The sequence below is a fragment of the Leptopilina heterotoma genome, unplaced genomic scaffold (assembly GCF_015476425.1).
Source record: "Leptopilina heterotoma isolate Lh14 unplaced genomic scaffold, ASM1547642v1 Lhet_36, whole genome shotgun sequence".
In the NCBI taxonomy this organism is placed as follows: domain Eukaryota; kingdom Metazoa; phylum Arthropoda; class Insecta; order Hymenoptera; family Figitidae; genus Leptopilina; species Leptopilina heterotoma.
The window spans coordinates 723,285-743,425 of NW_025111040.1; the positions used below are offsets into that span (position 1 = coordinate 723,285).

Here is a 20,141-nt window from a genome sequence, read left to right on the forward strand (position 1 = left end):
AAAAACAATGGCACTGCTTTTTCATTCTTAAAACGCTTTTTAAGGTTGTCGCACTTCTTCAAAACAAAAAAATTATTTAATTCCTACTACTACCTATTTTACGTACTCTCTCTTTCCTCTCACTTTAACACTTTGCCAACAGAAAAGCCCAAAAAAATTTCCTTTGATAAAAGCACAGCTTTTGTGAAAATTGCATATCCATTCCGAAGTGGCAATGTGGGTTTGTAACTTCACTCTTAATGTTACTGCACACCGTTAATGTATTCCTTCTATGAAAAAACCTTCCCCCTGTCCCCCACCCTATGCACATCCTACTGTCACTTTTATAGAAAAGATTTCTCTACAATTACAATTAATTCTTTTCCATCTACTCAAAGAACATTTTGAATTCAAACTCTAATGAAAAGAAGAAAAAAAAAATTTACCAACATACAATTTATCAATGAAACAAAAAATTTATTTTTTCTTCAAATCCCTTGTGAATAAACAAGAGAAAATAATGTTGCGACATAAAATTTCTTTATAGATTTGAATAATGAAATGACTTTTGAAAATGAAATATGTATTCACTTTAATACACCTGGGCATAATTAAAAAGTGAAGAGAAAATAATATTCAGTGCCAGTGAGTAAGGGAATAAAAAAAAAAAAATGATGTACAACGAGAGAAAAAATATTTAAAAAAAAAATAGAAATTTTTTGCTTTTCTAAAAACAGGGTTGCCACAAAAAATTAATTTTGTATTTCCCTGACTGAAAAGTCAGGGAAATACAAAAGTCCTGACCTGTGGTAATTCTGAAAAAGAATAAAATATCTTGGTCACTTGACAAAAAATTTTGGAAAAATAATAAAAAAAAAAAAATTGTTTCCTTTTTCCAGAGAAAGAGAAAAGAGAGCGAAACTTAAATAAATTTTGAACCGATAAATGTTGAGTTTGCTCGAATAACAAGTTTATAACACACGTTTTCTAGGGAGGATGCAAAAATACATACTTCTAGTCGCATACCTAAAAGCTTTACACACGCCATTACACAAAACTGTGATGCTCTTGGTCGACGCCCTCGTTCGTATTACTATTGCACTGTCTGCAGAATGCATTCGCTTTGTTGTCAAGCAATTGTAAATGTACACCCTCCCTCCATGTTCTCATGCATTTCAACACTTGTCCTACATTTTTCCTTCCACCTGGAATTTCCTAATTCACAGTTCACTGGATACTCAAATAAAATATTTCTTCAATTGTCGTGCTTCAGATATGTATGTATATATACATATATATATTTATATTTAAACGCGAACAATTTAAAACGATCGCAATGCAAATACTATGTAAAGGAGCTTACAGAAGAATTCCAATTTTATTTTCTACCAGATTTTTTTTTTTTTTTTTTGGTAAAAATAATAAACATTTGAAGATGTATATGAAATTTATTAAAATTTATAACTCTATTCATAAATTTTGTCAAGTCGAGAGAAAATGAAATAAAAAAATTATAAAAATGAAAATAAAATTAAAAAAAGCAAATGGAATAATAAACATTTTTCATTTCATTTATTTCAATATTTGGAAAAAATAAAAATTAAAGACGAAAAACAAAAGAAAGAAAGAATAACAAATAACAATGAAATTCAAATAAAAATTTTAAATAATCAGTAATAAAAATTACAAACTACAAAAAACAAAGGAATTTAAAAAAAAAAACATGAAAAATAAATAATCAAAAAAGTAATAAAATCTAAAATTAATCAAAAAACATATTCACAATGAATAATAAAGCAAATAAAATTTTCAAACTCAGGAAAAAAGCATAAAAGTTATTTAAAATGAAAACAACAAAAGATAAAAGAATTAATTTAAAATAATAAAAAATATACCTACACAATAAAAAATAATGTCGATAAATTTTAACAGAAATAAAAATCAAAAAGAAGAAAAACCATAAAAATTGTAAAAATAAAAAAAAAATTAAAATTAAAATTTAATTTAAAATAAATATTTAATATTTTTTTTTCATTGGAATTAAGATGTTCAAAAATTTCAAATTCAAACCTTTTCAAATTGAACAACTCATAAGAATATTACTATAAAACATAAAGAAATGGATTCAATTTCTTCATGTTTTATAATAATTAAAGATGGCCGACTGACAAAATAATTATTTTATTATTATAGGAGTATTGTTACTGTAATTTCTTCAAAATTATTTCTATCATTTTAATTCAATTAACATTCTCTAGAGTTTTTAACTAAAATTCCACTTTAAATCAATGACATCAATTATTATTCAATTAAACTTTTTCAAAAAAATTAATTCTACAGAATTGTTAGTTAAAAGTACGAAAAATAATAATTTAATTCTACGAGAAATCAATTATTTATATACAAAAATAAATAATATTGAATGTTTCTTAAAATTAAATTTTTACGATGAATTGTATTAACAACTTTTGAAAATATTTAATTTCTTTTAAAGAATTTAATTAAAATTTTAATGAAATTTTTTTTTGAGAATTTTATAACAATTTTTGAAAATAATTGAAAACTTTTTGAAGAATTTTATTAAATTTTTTAAAAATAATTGGATTCCTGAGAAGAATTTAAATAATAATTTTTTAAAACAATTGAATTCATGAGAAGAATTTTATTAAAATTTTTGAAAATAATTGACTTCTTGAGAAGAATTTTAAAAAAATTTTTGACAATAATTTAATTCTTGAGAAGAATTTCCCTATCTATTTAAAAAGATAATTTAATTCTTGACGAGAATTTTAAAACAATTTTGAAAATAATTTAATTTCTCCAAAGTATTTTATTACATTTCAAAAAAATTGAATTCTTCTGATGAATCTTGACATTTATCAAAATAATTGAATTTTGGAAAAGAATTTTATTAAAATTCCTTAGAATAATTGATTTTATGGGAAGAATTTTTGCGATTTTGTTGTTTATCAAGCTAATTGAATTTTTTTACAAAATTACTTGAAATTTTTTGAAAATTATTGATTTTCTGCGACGAATTTCATTGTTTTATTGAATAATTGAATGTTTCCTAAAATTGAATTTTTTCCTCAAGTTTTAATAAAATTTTTAATAATAATTGCATTTTTCAAGGAATTTATTTAAAATTGTATTAAAAATATTTGAAATTCTGCAAAAAAATAATTGAATTCGTAAATAAAATTTTATTATTTATGAAAATAATTGAATCTTTTCGAAGAATTGTATAAAAAAGTTTTTTCTATAATTAAATCTGTTGATAAATTTTATAAAATTAGTAAATATTGAAAATTATTGAATTGTAAAAAACTTTTGAAAGTAATTGAATTTTTGCAAAGATTTTTATAAGTTTTTGCAGAATAATTGAATTTTTGGCGAAAAATTTTGCTATTTGTAAAGATAATTTAATTCTTGACGAGATATTCGATAAAATTTTTAAAATAATTGAATTTCTTTGTTGAATTTTATTACTTTTGAAAATAATTGAATTCTTGTGATGAATATTGTTATTTATGAAAATAATTGAATTTTGGTAAGAATTTGATTAAAATTCCTAAAAATAATTGAATTTTTTTTATGAATTTTATTCCTTTTGAAAATAATTGAATTCTTGGGATGAATATTGTATGTTAATTAACATTTAATAATTACGTAATAATTAATAATATAAATAATATAGTTAATAATACCTAAGATTATTTAAATTATTTATTACAATAATAATTTATACTCGCATAATTCTGTTTACTAATAAATATTGTTACTAATAATTATTTTTACCAATAAGTGACTAACAATTTTTTATAATAATATACGAAACAATAATAAAAATAATAAAATAATAAAATAATAACAAAAATAATATATAATATAAAAGAATACAAATTTTGTAATGAAAAAATGATAAATTATAAAGTTCTTTTTAAACACTTTATAAATTAAAATAAATTATAAAGGAATTTTTCTCCCAGAAATTCAAACAAAATGAGTTTAAACAATTTAGTTAACTTTTAAAGCCATTTGAACTATTTTGACGTCACAGTTTGTGTAAAGCATATGTTCTAAAAATGTGACGTCATAATGGTTCAAATACATTTAAGCAAATCTAATTTTTCAGAGACAAAATATTTTCGTAAAAGAAAAAGAATGTATTACAGCTGATAATTTTATATTTTTCTCTCTTTTAACACCAAACGCAACATTATCTTGTGCGCAAACAAAAGTTGTATGTGTATAATAACTGTTAAATAATTCCAAAGTAAACATTATTGTACCTATATATAAAGCATTTGATGATAAGTGATTAATGACATTAGTATTATTTGACCGAACCGATAAATTCGATTTTATATTTTTAAACAAAGAATTTAATTTACCAATCTAAAAAAAAGGATAAAAAAATTCTTTTCCTTGTTTCACTAAAATTTTGTTTACAAGTTTATTAATACACATTTCTAATCGTAAAAAATAACAAAGCGAACATTATATTAACATTAACGAATTTTTGATAAAGAACAGTATAAATATTGTCGTATCAGTGCACATTACGATTTCAAATAATGCTCTTTTTACTGATAACAAAAAAATAAAAAGAAACTATTTTCCTATTTTACGAGAAACTCGAATCAAAAATCTGACTTTTAGTCGTATTCGAAAAAATGAAAAACTATAAACGTTTTTTTGTTTTATTGTTAACAAGTGTCAGCGTCTTGAGTTCAGCAATCAACGAAGTGCCTTCGAAATTGGAACTGCAAAACGTCAATATAGTGAGAAAATAAAGAAAAAAAAATTATAAATATTAAGAAAATTATTAATTAAATTTAATTGAGTTATTAATTTAATTTTTTTTAAGGTTTTCAGGCATGGAGATCGTACGCCAGAGAAATTTCGTGGCGAAACGTATCCTACGGATCCTAATATAAACAATACATTTTATCCAATGGGATATGGAGGCTTAACTAATGTAATTATAACTGAATTTTATTTATTTTTTATTTTTAATTATTAATTATTAATTATTAATTATTAATTATTAATTGTTTATTATTTATTTTTTTATTCTACTTATTAATAATTGTTATTCATTTCTATTACTCATTTGTTATTTATTTTTTAACAACTTATTTATTTTCATACTACTTATTATTTGTTAATTATTTTTCAGAATTTTTTATTATTCATTTTTTTATTATTAATTTGCTAAAAAAAAAATTTTTATTATTCATTTAATTATAAAAAAGTTTTTGAGGAAGAAAACAGTGGTTTAATTTCTCCACTTGAGAACGCCAAGGTCGCCACCAGGTGGCAGGAGAAATTCCAAGAAAGGACTCAACTGCCATCTAACGGTGACCTCGGCGCTCGCAGGTGGAGAATAACACCTCCATATTGAATCTCAAGATGTTCGTCAACGTTCGTATTTCTATATTTATTTATAATCAGAAAATAATAATAATAATAATAATAATAATAAAAATAATATTAAATAATTAATAATAAATACATTATAGCGAATAATAAATAATCAGAAAATATTTATAGTCAGTGTTTGACAATTAATTTTAATCTGTAATGATAAAGAGTGGAAAATTCCGGGCATATTCATTGGGAAAATTTCTACGCGAAAAATATGGGAAATTTCTTGGTAGCACTTATTTGCCAGAGGACATTATGGCAAGAAGTACAAATTTTGACAGGACAAAATTATCCCTATTGCTTGTTCTTGCTGCACTTTATCCTCCGGATTCAATTCAAAAATGGCATCCAACACTCGATTGGCAGCCAGTTGCGATAAACTATGAAAATTGGAATCAAGATTTTTTACTAATGCCTACAGGTTGTCGGAGGTAAATGTCGTCAATTTTTCTTCTTCTACAAAATTATTTGAAACTAAAATTAATAAATAAAATTATTACGAATAGAAAAAAAATAAAAACCAGTAGAAAAATAATAAAAAGTATTTAATTTTATTATTCTTTACTTTTTTCATTCAATTATTTTTTTTATTAATTTCACTTCATATATGTACAAAAAATAAATAGTTATGTACCAAAAAAAAACTATTTTTGTATTTATATAACACGATTAAATTAGTCTAAGAAGTTAAAACTCTAAAAGCATTAAAGAAACTTCCTCTCTTCTCACTCGGAACATCAAATAATAATACTATTCCAGAATTCCGACAATATTTTCTTTTAAATCAAACGAAGCTTAATTAATTCACAAAGAGAGAGAGAGAGAGAGAGAGAAGGCATAACTTCTTCATTTATTAACCAAAGTTATTTTCTTCAACTAAATATCTCTCTTTGGAGGTAAATCTTTTCTCAAAATATACAGAAAACTTCTTATCAAAAGAATAAAAGAAAAAACTAATTCATTAATTTTCATCAAAGCCTAACTTCTATTTACATAAGCTTAAATTTATTTTTCGAAACATCCCTCTCCCTTAACAAAAATATTTTATCCAATTTTTATACATTTTTTTTCAATTTTTAACATTTTTCTCTTTGAAAAAAAATTCTCTTCTCCTGCATGTTTTTAACAATAGTTTGTTTTAAAAATTTATTTTAAAAATTTATTTTAAAAATGAATTCTTTCTATCCTTTGTATATTTTAAACAAAAGTAAATTTTAACCTCTCAATGAAAAAAAAAAAAGAATTAAAAATTTAGATTCAAGGCAATGGAGACAGAAATTCGAAAACTACCGGAAGTGATAAAAAAATCATTAGAATTTACACAAGTGTGGAAAAGATTGTCAATTTTATCGGGAAAAAATATTACCCACTGTAAATCAGCGTATAATCTATATAATACATTTATTGCTGAGAAATCAATGAATCTATCAATTCCACAATGGGCCGAGGATTTATTAGCTAATGGAGAATTAGATGCATCAGTTGCATTTCATATTCAAATGAAAAACTATAACGAAACATTGCGAAAATTTAATGGAGGTAAGAATTAGTATTTTTATTGTGCACATTATTTTTATTATTATTTATTCAAGAGAATTAATTATTTATTATTTTTTTCTATTTTTATCTATTATTTACATAAAAAAAATTCTCACAGGAAGTCAATCATTTAATTAATTTTAATTCAATTTTATTTAATTTTAATTCAATTTTAAGTAAATTCTTCGAAAGAATTCAATTTATTAAATCACAATTTTCATAAGATTTAAAAAAAAAAAATTCGAATTCAATTATTTTTAAAATTTTAATAGAATTCATTGCAAGAGTTCAATTATTTTCATGAATACTAAAATTCTTCTCAGGATATCAATTATTTAAAAAAAAATGTAATAAAAATTCGTTGCAAGACTTAAATTATTTTCTTAAAAAATTAAATATCTACCAGGATTTCAATTATTTTTTAAAACAATTTTAAGTAAATTCTTCGAAAAACAAAATTAATTTTAAAAATTTTATTAAAATTCTTCGAAAAAAATAAATGAACAATTATCAATTATTTTTAATAATTTTTTCAAAAGTTCCTAAAGAATTTTCAAATCCATTTCTTTACAAATCAATTTTACGAAATTTTAATTATTCAAAAATTCTTCAATTAAATATTTAGAAAATAAAAACTTGAAATAATTTCTCAAAAAATTCAATTGAACTTTTTCAAAATACAATTATTTCTAAAAATTCATGCTATAATACTCATAGTATTCAATTATTATTTAAAATTTTAACTGAAATTCATTTGTAAAAGAATTTTTATTAGAAAATTCTACAAGAATTAAATTATTTTAAAAAAAACTGAAAAAAATTATTAAATAAATGAATTCTCATAAAGAATTTCAGCAAAAAATTTTTGAATAATTGAATTTTTTCGAGGAATTCGGTTAAAATTGTATTAAAAGTATTTTGAAATTCTATGATGAGTTTTATTATTCATGAAAATAATTGAATCTCTATAAAAAATTTTATTATTTATATAAAAATAATTGAATCATTGCGAAGAAATTTATAAAAAAAACTTGTAAATAATTGAATTCCTGTGAAATTTTTATTATTTATGAAAATAATTAAATGCTCGCGTAGAATTTTATCAAAAGTAATTTAAAAAAATGTATTCTATTTGAAAAATTTTATGAGAATTCCATATAAAATAATTGAAATCTTGACAAAAATTTTATTAATATGTTATAAAAATAATTGAATTCTTTTAAAAATTTTTATAAAAATTGTAATGAAAACAATTGAATTCTTGAGAAGAATATTATTAAAATTTTTAAAAATAATTCAATTCCTTTGTCAAATTTTATTGAAATTCTATTGAAAAATAATTGAATTCTTATAAAGAATTGTATGAAAACTATTGAAAATAATTGAATTTTTGCAAATTTTTAATACGAATCTATTTAAAATTGTATGATCAAAAAATTAAACCACTAAATTCACTTTAAAAATGTTATTACTTATTTATGAAAAGATTTTAATTTCTGTGAGCAATTTTATTGAAATTTTTAAAATTAATTCTTGCAAAAAATTTTATTAAAAATTTAAAATTATAAAATTAATTGGATTTCTGCAAAAAATTTTATTGTTTATGAAAATAATTGAATTCTCGACAATTTTTGGGACCAATTTTTTAAAAATTATATTAAAAATAAAAAAATAATTGAATTCCTGTGAAATTTTTTTTATTTATGAAAATAATTAAATCTTTGAGTAGAAATGTATCAAAATTATAAATAAAAAATTTTAATTTGAAAATATAAAAATATTTCCAAATTAATTTTTTTTTAATAGGAAGGCTTCTACGAAAAATGACGAACGATATGATTTCTCGAATTAATGGCTCTTTAAAAAATGGAAAAAAATTAAATATCTACAGTGCTCACGATATTAATGTAATTGCACATCTTCTTACTCTTGGCGTTGGAAAAGCGCATCAACCATTTTTCACGAGCGCAGTGATATTGGAATTGTATCGTGATTACGAGCAAAATTACTATGTACAGGTATAATTAAAAAAAATAATTACGTAATAATTAGTTAACGCCGCATTAAACAGCAATAAAGAAGGGCGAAAAATTTAATTAAACAATTCATTATAAAAGTTTTCTTTTGCAAAAATTTTTAATCTCGATTTAAATTTAATTTTCAGCTTCTATATTACAAGGGCGACTCGCAAAAAACAGAAAAATTAAAAATACCAAATTGTACGTTGAATTTTGATGGAATGTGTGAATTTAATGAATATCTTGATTTAATAAATACTGTAACGCCGAATAGTGAGGAAATACTGTGTACGTGACATTGGTTTTCAAATGTAACTAATTAAATAATTATTTTATTTAAATAATTTTTTTCTAATTAAATACTTATTAATTTATTTAAATATCTATTTTGTTAACTAAATTCTTATTGAAATAAGTATTTTACTAACTAAATATTTATTTAAATAACTATTCTTTTAATAAACTACTTAAGTTTATTTAAATATTATATAAATAAAAATAAATAAATATAAATAAATAAGTTCGTAATAAATACGAATAATAAAAATGACAATTAGACCCAAACGAATCGATTTAATTTATTTAAATACGTAAATAATAATTTACTTAATTAAAAAATAATTTAAAAACCATTGGGAATTTTCCCTTCTCAGAAAAATAATGTTTAACTTATTTCAATAAGTAATTATTTATTAATTAGAATCAAGAAGTAATTGATTCGAATGATTTATTTATTTAAAAAGTATTAAAAAACCATTAAGAATTTTTGCCTTCGACAAAAATAAAGTTTAATTTATGTAAATAAATTAAGAATACCTATAAATAATGATTTATTAATTAGAATTAAAAAGTGATTAATTAACGAATAATTTATTTATTTAAAAAGAATAATAAAACCATTCATAATTTTTGCTCCAAAAAAAAAAAATAAAATTTAATATATTCACATACCTGAATAATTATTTAATAATTAGATACAAAAAGTAATTAATTAACAAATAATTAATAAATTTAAAATATAATTTAATAACTGCCGAGAATGCTTTCGACTAAAAAAATTAAATTAATAAATTCTTTACTAAAAATCAATAAATTTACAAATTCATAAATTACCCTATAAAAATTATCTCACAAAAAACATTTTTTCCTATAAAATATTTCATGACTCCAGAAATAAATTATAATCAAAAAATATTCTAATAAATTATTATTTTTCAAAAATATAATAAGTCGTGTATTGAATTGAAAATTTTCGAACAAAATTCCCACTGATTTGAATAAAATAAAAAAAGAAAAAAAGCTTGGAAAAAAATATATTATAAATGTGACGTTTCTCGCATTTGAAAACGAACAAAATTTGTTTATCAATGAAAAGTCTCGGGGGGATGAAAAAAAAAATACTATCGGAAACGGGAGGAATATTGATGCTTGCCATTTTGAAAGTTATCGGTTCTATCTTACATGCAAATCACTTGCTACTACTGCGCTATGCGAAGAATTTATTGGCGAAATTCGTGAACTTTTTGCCCTTGACGAGACGCATTTGTGGTGAATTTTTGACTTTTAAACTTTATCATCGAACCATAAGATGAATATTAAAAATGCGCATTTTCAAAAAAGTGAAAAAAATTGTCTACATAGTTCAAATTTAAAAATCACACTACAATTTTTATTGTCAGTTAAAATAATTCCTATTACAAATTTTTTCTAGTAAAAATAATTTCTAATAAAAAAATATTAACTATTAAAAATAATTTCTACTAATAATAAATTTAATAGTAAAAATTATTTCTACTAAAAATATTTACTAGTAAAAATAATTTCTACTACAAATATTTACTAGTAAAAATAAATTCTACTACAAATATTAACTAGTCAAAATAATTTCTACTAATAATATTTAGTGGTAAAACTAATTTCTACTACAAATATTTAGTAGTAAAACTAATTTCTACTTCACATATTTAATAGTAAAACTAATTTCTACTACAAATATTTACTAGTAAAAATAATTTCTACTGAAATTATTTTTAATAGTAAATATTTGTAGTAGGAATTATTTTTACTATAAATATTTACTAGTCAAAATAATTTCTACTAATAATATTTAATAGTCAAAATTATTTCTACTAATAATATTTAATAGTCAAAATTATTTCTACTAATAATATTTAATAGTCGAAATTATTTCTACTAATAATATTTAATAGTCAAAATTATTTCTATTAAAAATATTTACTGGTAAAAATTGTTTCTACTTAAAATATTTACTAGTAAAATAATTTTTACTAAAATAATTTTTGCTAGTAAATATTTCAAGTAAAAATTATTTTTACTAAAAATATTCACTAGTAAAAATAATTTCTACTAAAATTATTTAATAGTAAAAATAATTTCGACTACAAATATTTACTAGTAAAAATAAATTCTACTACAAATATTTACTAGTCAAAATAATTTCTACTAAAAATATTTAGTAGGAAAACTAATTTCTACTACAAATATTTACTAGTAAATATTTGTAGTAGGAATTATTTTTACTATAAATATTTACAAGACAAAATAATTTCTTCTAAAAATATTTAGTAGTAAAAATAATTTCTAATACAAATATTTACTGGTAAAAATGATTTCTACTGAAATTATTTTTACTAAAATTATTTTAAAGAAATTATTTTTACTAAAATTATTTTAAAGAAAAAATAATTTCTACTACAAATATTTAATACAATTATTTTTACTAGTAAATATTTGTAGTAGAAATTATTTTCACTAAAATTATTTAGTAATAAAAATAATTTCTAATACAAATTTTTACTAAAATTATTTAATAGAAGAAATAATTTCCACTACAAATATTTACTACAATTATTTTTACTAGTAAATATTTGTAATAGAAATTCTTTTTACTATAATGATTTAATAGTAAAAATAATTTCTACTACAAATATTTACTAGTAAAAATAATTTCAAGTAAAAAAGTTATTAGTATTAATAATTATTAGTAAAAAAAATACTATTAATAAAAATAATTATTGGAAAAAAATCATCAGCATAAATTAGTCGTAATTAGTAATAATAATTATTCTTGACAATAATAAAGTTTACTAACAAATAAATATTACTAATAATTAGTTTTACCAATTATTACTTTCACTATTAATTAGTATTACTAATAATTGAAATTATTAACAATTGTTTTTACTAATAATTATTTTTAATAATAATTAAGATTACTAATAATTATGCTTACTAAAATTATTTTTGCTAATAACAATTATTAGTGACAATAAATATTAGTAAAAATAATTTTTAGTAAACATATTTTTAAGTAAAAAAAAAATGATTAGCATAAATAATTATTGGTAACAATAATTAGTAGTAAACATAGTTATTAGTAAAATTAATTATTAGTGTAAATAATTATTATTTTCAATATTTATTCAAAATTAAATACTATTAATATCTAATTACTAATTAATTTTATTAATTTAATTCAATATTAAATATAATTAAATGTAATTACACAATTAATTTAAATATTCATTAATTTTTCGTTTAATTAATTGACATATTAATTAATTATTAGCGTAATTAATTTAAATCTCCAATTTTTTTAAATTTGGCAAATTTCCAACAATTTTTAATCAATTTCCTTCGAAACTAACAAATTAAATTCACTAGCTCTCGATATATCTCAATAAATAACAAAAAGAAAACGGGAGAAAAAATATTTCTTTCCACTTATCAATGTCAAAAATAGTTAATGCAACTCCACATTTTTTTCCCCAGCTTTTTTTCTTTTAATATAATAAAATACGTATTAGAGGACTTGAATATAAAGTTATAAATCAAGAAATTCGTATTCACCAAAGTTCTTTTTCCCGCGCGAAAAAAGAAGAAAAAAAAATCTCCCTCTCACCCCCTATAACACAAAATGAAAAGGGAAGAAAAATTGGAAGTGATTTAAATTAGTGGTAAAAAAGCAACAAGAGAGAGAGAGAGAAAGAGGAAAAAAAAAGAGGGATGAAGTTTCTTGCACTGAAATGCAAAGGAATTTGTTTACCAATGACGGGAAACAAGAAATGTGAATGGGAACTAAAGGAATGGATGCTTCCCATTCTGAAAGTTATCGATTCTAACTTACATGCAAATCACCTTTTACTTTTGCCTCTACTATGTAGAGAATTTATTGGGAAATTCGTGAAAGTTTTTGCCTCAAACGTGACATTTGTGGTGAGTTTTGTCATTCAAAGTTTATATCGGTTACTCACTGCGAGAGTAAAAGCATCGTTTCAGAGATAAAGTAGGTATACCTACGCAAGAAAATTGATATCGCAAAAAATTTAACCTCAAATTATTCAAATTAGTTTGTTCTATATTTGCCTAATAAAGAAATTTCCGCATAATTTATTATTAATCAGAGTTTCTACTATTTTCGTTCAACAAAATTCCCCGTAATTAATTATTAGTGTAAATTAATTATTATTCTCATTTATTAAAAATTAAACACTATTAATAATTATTTACTAATTAATTTTATTAATTTAATTCAATATTAAATTTTTCTCATCAAATTTAAGGTGGGTACTTTTTCTAAAAAATATTTTCTAATCCTTTTTGTCTAAAAAAAAAAAAACGATTTCCAATTAAATCTGTTTTCTAAAAAAAGTTTTTCTAACCAATTTTGATTTTTAAAAAAAGTTTTTCTAAGAAGTTATAATTTTTAATATTTATTTTCCTAAAATTTGTAAAATTCCATAATTTTGATAAAAGTTAGAAAATTGTTAAAAAAAACTAAGATTGAGAAATAAAAATTATTTAATTTTCTGTTTCTCAATCACAATTTTTTGTTTAAAAAATTATGTTTCTTTTTGAAGAAGAAGAAAAAATTTTATAAAATTACTATTTTTTCTCACAACTTGTATTTTCTTGTAAAAAAAATAATAATTTGCATCATTTTTTATATTAAAATTTCCAAAATCAATTTATTTATAAAACACTTTTTTTTAGAAAATTTTTAAATAACTTGAGGAAAAAAATCCCTATAATTTCTATTTGTTAATTACGATTTTCAAAAAATTTAATAAATTATGCAAAATAAATTTAATCCAGGTGTAATTGAATTGAAATTTAATTCTCGTGTAATTTAAACAACATAATAGATATAAGAAATTGAAATAATTGAAGAAATAATGACTTTAGGCGAGGTTCTTATATATGAGTGCACGTATGTACATGTAGTGCAGTGTTTGGTTAAAATCTCCGCACTGACTAAGCTTCAGTCTATAAACTAACGCTAATACGATTATGCTCCATGGCAACAATCACCGATTCAAGCTTTCAAGATTTAGTAGCATAAGCTAAATGTAAATTATCACATATAATCTAATAAACAATAAAAGGCCCTATAGTACAACCCAGCTCGGATATTATCAATTACTCTCAGTATGAAGCTGTCTTTAATCTTCGTTATAAAGATTTCATTCTATATACCTGCAATATACTCACAGCATCTTTAAAATTTTCCTGTTATTATTTTAATCCATTTTTTTTTATTTTTGGCTAATTCTTCACTCAGTGGTCACTTTTGATTCTCCATTGTTCTTTATTTAATAACTTTCAAAATTATTTTTGAATCTGCTTCAAACTTTTGCACAATTAATCTTCACTTATGATTTTTAGATAAACGAAAAAAATTTCTTTTTTTAAAAAAAAGTTATGATTCTTAAAATAAGTCAAAGAATTAAACATTCAGCATCAAGTAGAAAAATCGATATTTAGTCAGACAAGCGGTAAAATTTGGAAAATATTCCGAAAATACTTTCACACAGGTTAATTTTGTGAGGATTTTAAAATTGTACTGTTTGTCTGGCACAATATTGATTTTACTACTTGATGCTGATAGTTTAATTTTTAAAATCAAATTCTAAAACGATTTTACAAATAAAAAAGTCAAACTTACTTATTTTTCTTTTTTTGAGAGAAATTATTTTTTTCGTTCTTATTAATAAAGTGAGGAAAAAATAATGATACTGGTCTGACCTATGGTCGACTTTACTACTTAAGAAATTTCTATTATTTTCTAATGTCTGACCAAACGTGGAACTTTCTACCAAATTTGCTTACATTTTTTTTAAACTATTAGAGCGAGCAACATCAAGTTTCAAGACAAATTTAATTTATTTTTGGCTCGTCTGACCTATCATCGATTTTTCTGCTTAATTTTCAAAGTTCAATTCTTAAAGAAAATATTAGGATTATTTTGCAAATTAAAAACACCGACTAATTATATTTTCTCGTTTTGGATCAAAATTATATTTTTCTATTCATAAAAATAGGATAAAAAAAATTGCAACGAATTGATATCAAAAATTTTTTTAATTTTCAGTAGCATTTTGATTTTCCCTCAGGTATCATTTTGATACTTTCAAGAAAATTGTGGGAACAAGGAAAATTATTAAGAGTTTTAAAATTATTATATTTTGTAAATTTCTCAACAATTTAGTTCAGGGAACATTTATTTATTATTATTATTATACTTTAAATTATCTTTTAAAAAATTGTACTATTTACAAGTTTTCATGAAAATCCTTTTCAAAAATTTAGTCATTCATTTGTAGTTTTAGTTTTTCAAAACCATTTAAACGATCGATTTAAAGAATTAAAAATTCGGTATCCAGTAGAAAAATTAATCTTTAGTCAGACAAGCGGTAAAATTTCCAAAATTTTCCAAAATTTTCTTTACAGAAATTCAATTCTTTTTATAAATAAATAATAAAATTTTTAAAATGAATTTAATGACTTAATTTTTCCAATAAAATTTTAAATAGATTAAAAAAAATTTGCAAAAATTCAATTATTTTTAATAATTTTGATACCATTTTTTAAAAGAAGTAAATTATTTTTAAAAAATTTAATAATATTCTTCTCAAAAATCCAATTATTTTCATTATAAGTTTTATAAAATTTTTCGAAAGAATTCAATTTTTTTATAACATATTAATAAAATTCTTCGCAAAAATTCAATTATTTTACATACAGTTTTCATAAAAATTTTCAAACAAAATCAATTAGGTATTTTAATAATTTTTGATAAAAATTCTAAGCACTTAATTATTTTCGTAAATAATAAAAATTTCTTAAGAATTCAATTATTTCCAAATTCTTTTTTTATAAATTTCATCGCAATAATTCAATTATTTTAATAAATAATAAAATTTTTTACAGAGATTAAATTATTTTCATAGAATTTCAATTATTTTTAAATTTTTAATACAATTTTAACCGAATTGCTGAGAATTCAATTTTGAGAAACATGTATAATTCAATAATTTTTTCATTTTTGTATTTAAGTAATTGAATCCTTGTAGAATTTTACTACAAATTAAATAATTAAATAATTGAATGTTTCATAAAATTAAATTCTCATAAAGAATTTTGTCAACAAATTTTTAAATAATTAAATTTTTTCGACGAATTTTAATAAAATTTTTAAAAAGAATAACATTTTTCGAAGAATTCGATTAAAATTTCAATTAAAAATAATTGAAATTCTGCGATGAGTTTTATTATTTATAAAAATAATTGAATTCCTGTGAAATTTTTATTATTTATGAAAATAATTAATTGCTTTGCCTAGGATTTTATCAAAAATTATTAAAATAATTGATTTTGTTTGAAAAATTGTATGAGAATTCTATATAAAATAATTGAAGTCATGAATTAAATTCATTAATTCATTCATTTACATGAATATAAATAATTGAATTATTGAGAAGAATATTATTAAAATTTTTAAAAATAATTGTGTTCCTTTGTCAAACTTTATTAAAATTCTATTGAAAAATAAATGAATTTATATAAAGAATTTTATGAAAAATTCAAAACTTTAAAAAATAATTGAATTTATGAAAAGATTTGAATTTCTGTGAACAATTTTATTGTGATTTTTAAAATTTAAATGTTTGCCTTGAATTTTATTAAAATTTTTGAAAATAATTGAATTGTTGAGAACAATTTAATTATTTATAAAGATAATTGAAATTTTGAGGAGAATTTAAAAAAAATTTTAAATATAATTGAATTTTTACGAAGAATTTTATTACTATTAAAAATAACTGAATTGTTTTTAAGAATTTTATGGAGTTTTATAAAAATAATTGATTTCTTGTAAGGGATTTTTTTTAAAAATAATATTCAAAAGAATTTAGTATCTAAATCTGAAGAATTTTGCTATTTATGGAAATAATTGAATTCATGAGAAGAATTTTTTTTTACAGTTTCTAGAAATAATTGAATTCTTTCGACGAATTTTAATAAAATTTTTAAGAATAATTAAATTTTTTGAGGAATTCATTTGAAATTGCATTAAAAATAATTGAAATTCTGCAATGAGTTTTTTTTTATGAAAATATATTTGAATTATTGCGAAGAAATTTAAAAAAAAATTTGTAAATAGTTGAATTTCTGTGAAATTTTGATTATTTATGAATATAATTGAATATTGGCGAAGATTTTTATTATTTTTAAATATAATTGAAATTTTTTCGAGAATTTAAAAAAATTTTTGAACATAATTGAATTTTTGCAAACATTTGTAACTTCTCTAAAGTTCAATTTTTTTCAGTGCTTTTAACAAAAATTCTTCAGGATTTTCAATAATTATTTAAATATATTTTAAAAAATTGAATAAAAACTATTTATGAATCCTGAAAATTTAATTTTTTCCACTACTTTAATAAAAATCCCTGACTTCTCCCCGATATTATTTTATTATTTTTTTAAATTTAAAAAAAAAATTTTTATTCATTCATTTTTATTATTTTATTTTTTTATTTTAATATTTTATTATTTTATTTTATTTTCCTGACCCAATTCTACTTTCCCTAACTTTTCCGTGAATTCCCTGTCACAACTCGAAAATTACCATCTAGAATATTTTCGAAAAATATTATTTCTTTTTAAAAAAAACATTACCACTTCCTAGAGAATCAAACATAATTTAAATTTAATATTCCGCGACAAAAAATCATTCCACCGTGCATATTTACCAATATATAATTTTTTTTTATTAGTTTCAAGACGACTTACCTACTTATCGAGACACTTCTGCTGCAGAACCTGGAAAAAGCAAAAAAATAAAACGCGGTTAGTCTTTCAAGTAAAATTCTAAAGGGGGTAATAGTGAAAGAAAAAGGAAAAAGAAACACAAGATCAGAGTCAAGAGAAAGAAAAAAAAAGAGAAAAAAAAGAAGGGGGTAGTTGAGACAAGGGAAATAAAAAAATTTGAAAAAAAAAGAAGACAAATGTAAAAGAGGAGAAATACGAGAAGTGGGATATACAGTGAGAGATATAAAGAGATAAGAACACTGAGAGATGAAAAGAGTTAGTCCACTGGGAGGGATGGTGCGAGAGAGAGGGTGATAGTTAAAGGGGTGCACAGCACACGGAGAATGAGAGGGATGACTTCAAGAGTTTGTAGACGGTTGAAACTGAGAGGAGAGGAATACTTCCAGAGGATTTTCTCCGTAATCTTAACAAATTAGACCCTCCCCACGGCAGTACCATCCCCGCTGGACCTTAATTAGCAAGCCCACTCCTTGCGTCTCTCGTGAGCTTTAGTCTTTTAATGAATCTCTTTTAGAAAAAAAAAAAAAAATAATAATGAAAAAAAAACTGTCCCCTTTTATTTTGAGCATTCCTTCCCTAAATGGACAAAAATTTTCGCTACATTTATTCTCGAGCTAGACGCACGCTGACATTATTGTGACTCTAATGTCCCCTAATTGTCCGTTATTAAAGAAGAAGAAAAAAAAAATTCCAATTCTTATACTTAACAGTCGTTTAATAAGAAAAACGAATTATTCCAAATTCTTTCAGGACAAAAAATAACTTTTTTAATCCCTCTCTCATTTTTTTACACAATTTAAAATTATAATACAAAAAGTGAAATCAATTTATTACTTTCGTCTGAATATTTTTACTTTAGACGAATAAAACATATTTCAATATTTCAAAAAAAAACAGAAAAATTAAAACAATCTTTAAAAAAAAAAGATTGAGAAACTTCAGGTTTCTGCCAATAAGAAAAAAATTATTATAAAGTTTCTAAATTATTAATCAAAAATTTCAACTAAAATTAATTTTTAAATCAATTTTCATAAGAAAATTCTACGAGAATTAAATTTTTCAAATACAAAAATAAATAATTTATTGAATAATTGACTTCGATGAAGTTCACAACGTTTATGATCGCAACGATTGAACGAAAAAAAAATATTTTTCTTGACAAAAATATCAAAATGTTTTTTTCTTTTTCCAATTATTGATCAAAAAATTATGCAAAACATTTTCTGTAGAAAAATAAACAAAAATTTATAAATAGAAAAATATTTCTTCTTCTAAATCGTTGATTTATCAACGTTGTGAACTTCATCAACGTAATAATTAAATGTTATTTAAAAATAAATTCTTAAGAATTTTATTATTTATGAAAATAATTAAATGTTTGGCCGGTAGAAATTTAAATCAAAAATTTTTTCTAAATAAATTAATTATTTGGCAAATTTTATTGAAATAGATATGAAAAATCATAGAATAAAGAAATTTTTTGAAAATAATAATTAAATTTTGTCCAAGGATTTTATTAAAATTTCTGAAAATAATTTAATTTTGGGGAAAAATTTTGATATTTAGAGATAATTGACTTCTTTCGAAGAATTGAATTAAAATTTTTTGAAATAATATCAAATATATGTATTAAAAGATTCAAGTAATTTTAATTGTTAGTTAAAATAAAAAGATGAAACATTCAAATTTTCAAAGATTTTAATTTAAAACATTTTTAAAATTCAATTATTTCAAAAATGTCTTCAAAAATTTTTATAAGTTTTTATGAATAATTAAATTTTTTTGACAAGTTTCTTTAAATTTTTTTAAAATAACGTTTTTTTAATAATTTCAATTAAAAAATTTGGAAAATAATTGAATTAAACAAAGAATTTTTTCAATTCTTTGAAATAATCTTGTCTGTTCATAATTATAATTGGCAATTTGATTAATTTAATTTTACTAAAATGTATTTACTAATGTATTTACTAATGTAATTTTACTAATTGAATTTCTGCAAAGAATTTTACTATTTATAAAAGTAATTGAATTCTTCAAAGGAAT

General features: G+C 20.9%; 2 protein-coding genes across 2 annotated transcripts in view; one reads left to right on the forward strand and one right to left on the reverse strand.

Annotated features, from left to right (window-relative positions):
- The window catches only part of LOC122505523 (follistatin-related protein 5-like), a 477,342-nt gene that overhangs the window by 377,193 nt on the left and 80,008 nt on the right, over positions 1-20,141 (reverse strand). Inside the window, exon 2 of the mRNA XM_043617200.1 lies at positions 18,060-18,089. The gene's annotated coding sequence lies outside the window, so the exon portion shown is untranslated. The remainder of the gene's footprint in view (positions 1-18,059; positions 18,090-20,141) is intronic.
- Positions 4,591-9,343, forward strand: LOC122505528 (venom acid phosphatase Acph-1-like). Its single transcript, XM_043617210.1, has 6 exons — positions 4,591-4,763; positions 4,850-4,960; positions 5,575-5,840; positions 6,665-6,948; positions 8,755-8,966; positions 9,113-9,343. Exons 1-6 carry the CDS (start codon positions 4,656-4,658, stop codon positions 9,260-9,262), a joined length of 1,131 nt encoding a protein of 376 aa, XP_043473145.1. The 5' UTR covers positions 4,591-4,655; the 3' UTR covers positions 9,263-9,343.

Coding starts and splice junctions, on each gene's coding strand:
- LOC122505528 (XM_043617210.1), top strand. CDS start 4,656: ATGAAAAACTATAAACGTTTTTTTGTTTTATTGTTAACAAGTGTCAGC. Junction 6,949..8,754: donor ATTGCGAAAATTTAATGGAG/GTAAGAATTAGT, acceptor TTTTTTTAATAG/GAAGGCTTCTACGAAAAATG. Junction 8,967..9,112: donor AGCAAAATTACTATGTACAG/GTATAATTAAAA, acceptor TTTAATTTTCAG/CTTCTATATTACAAGGGCGA.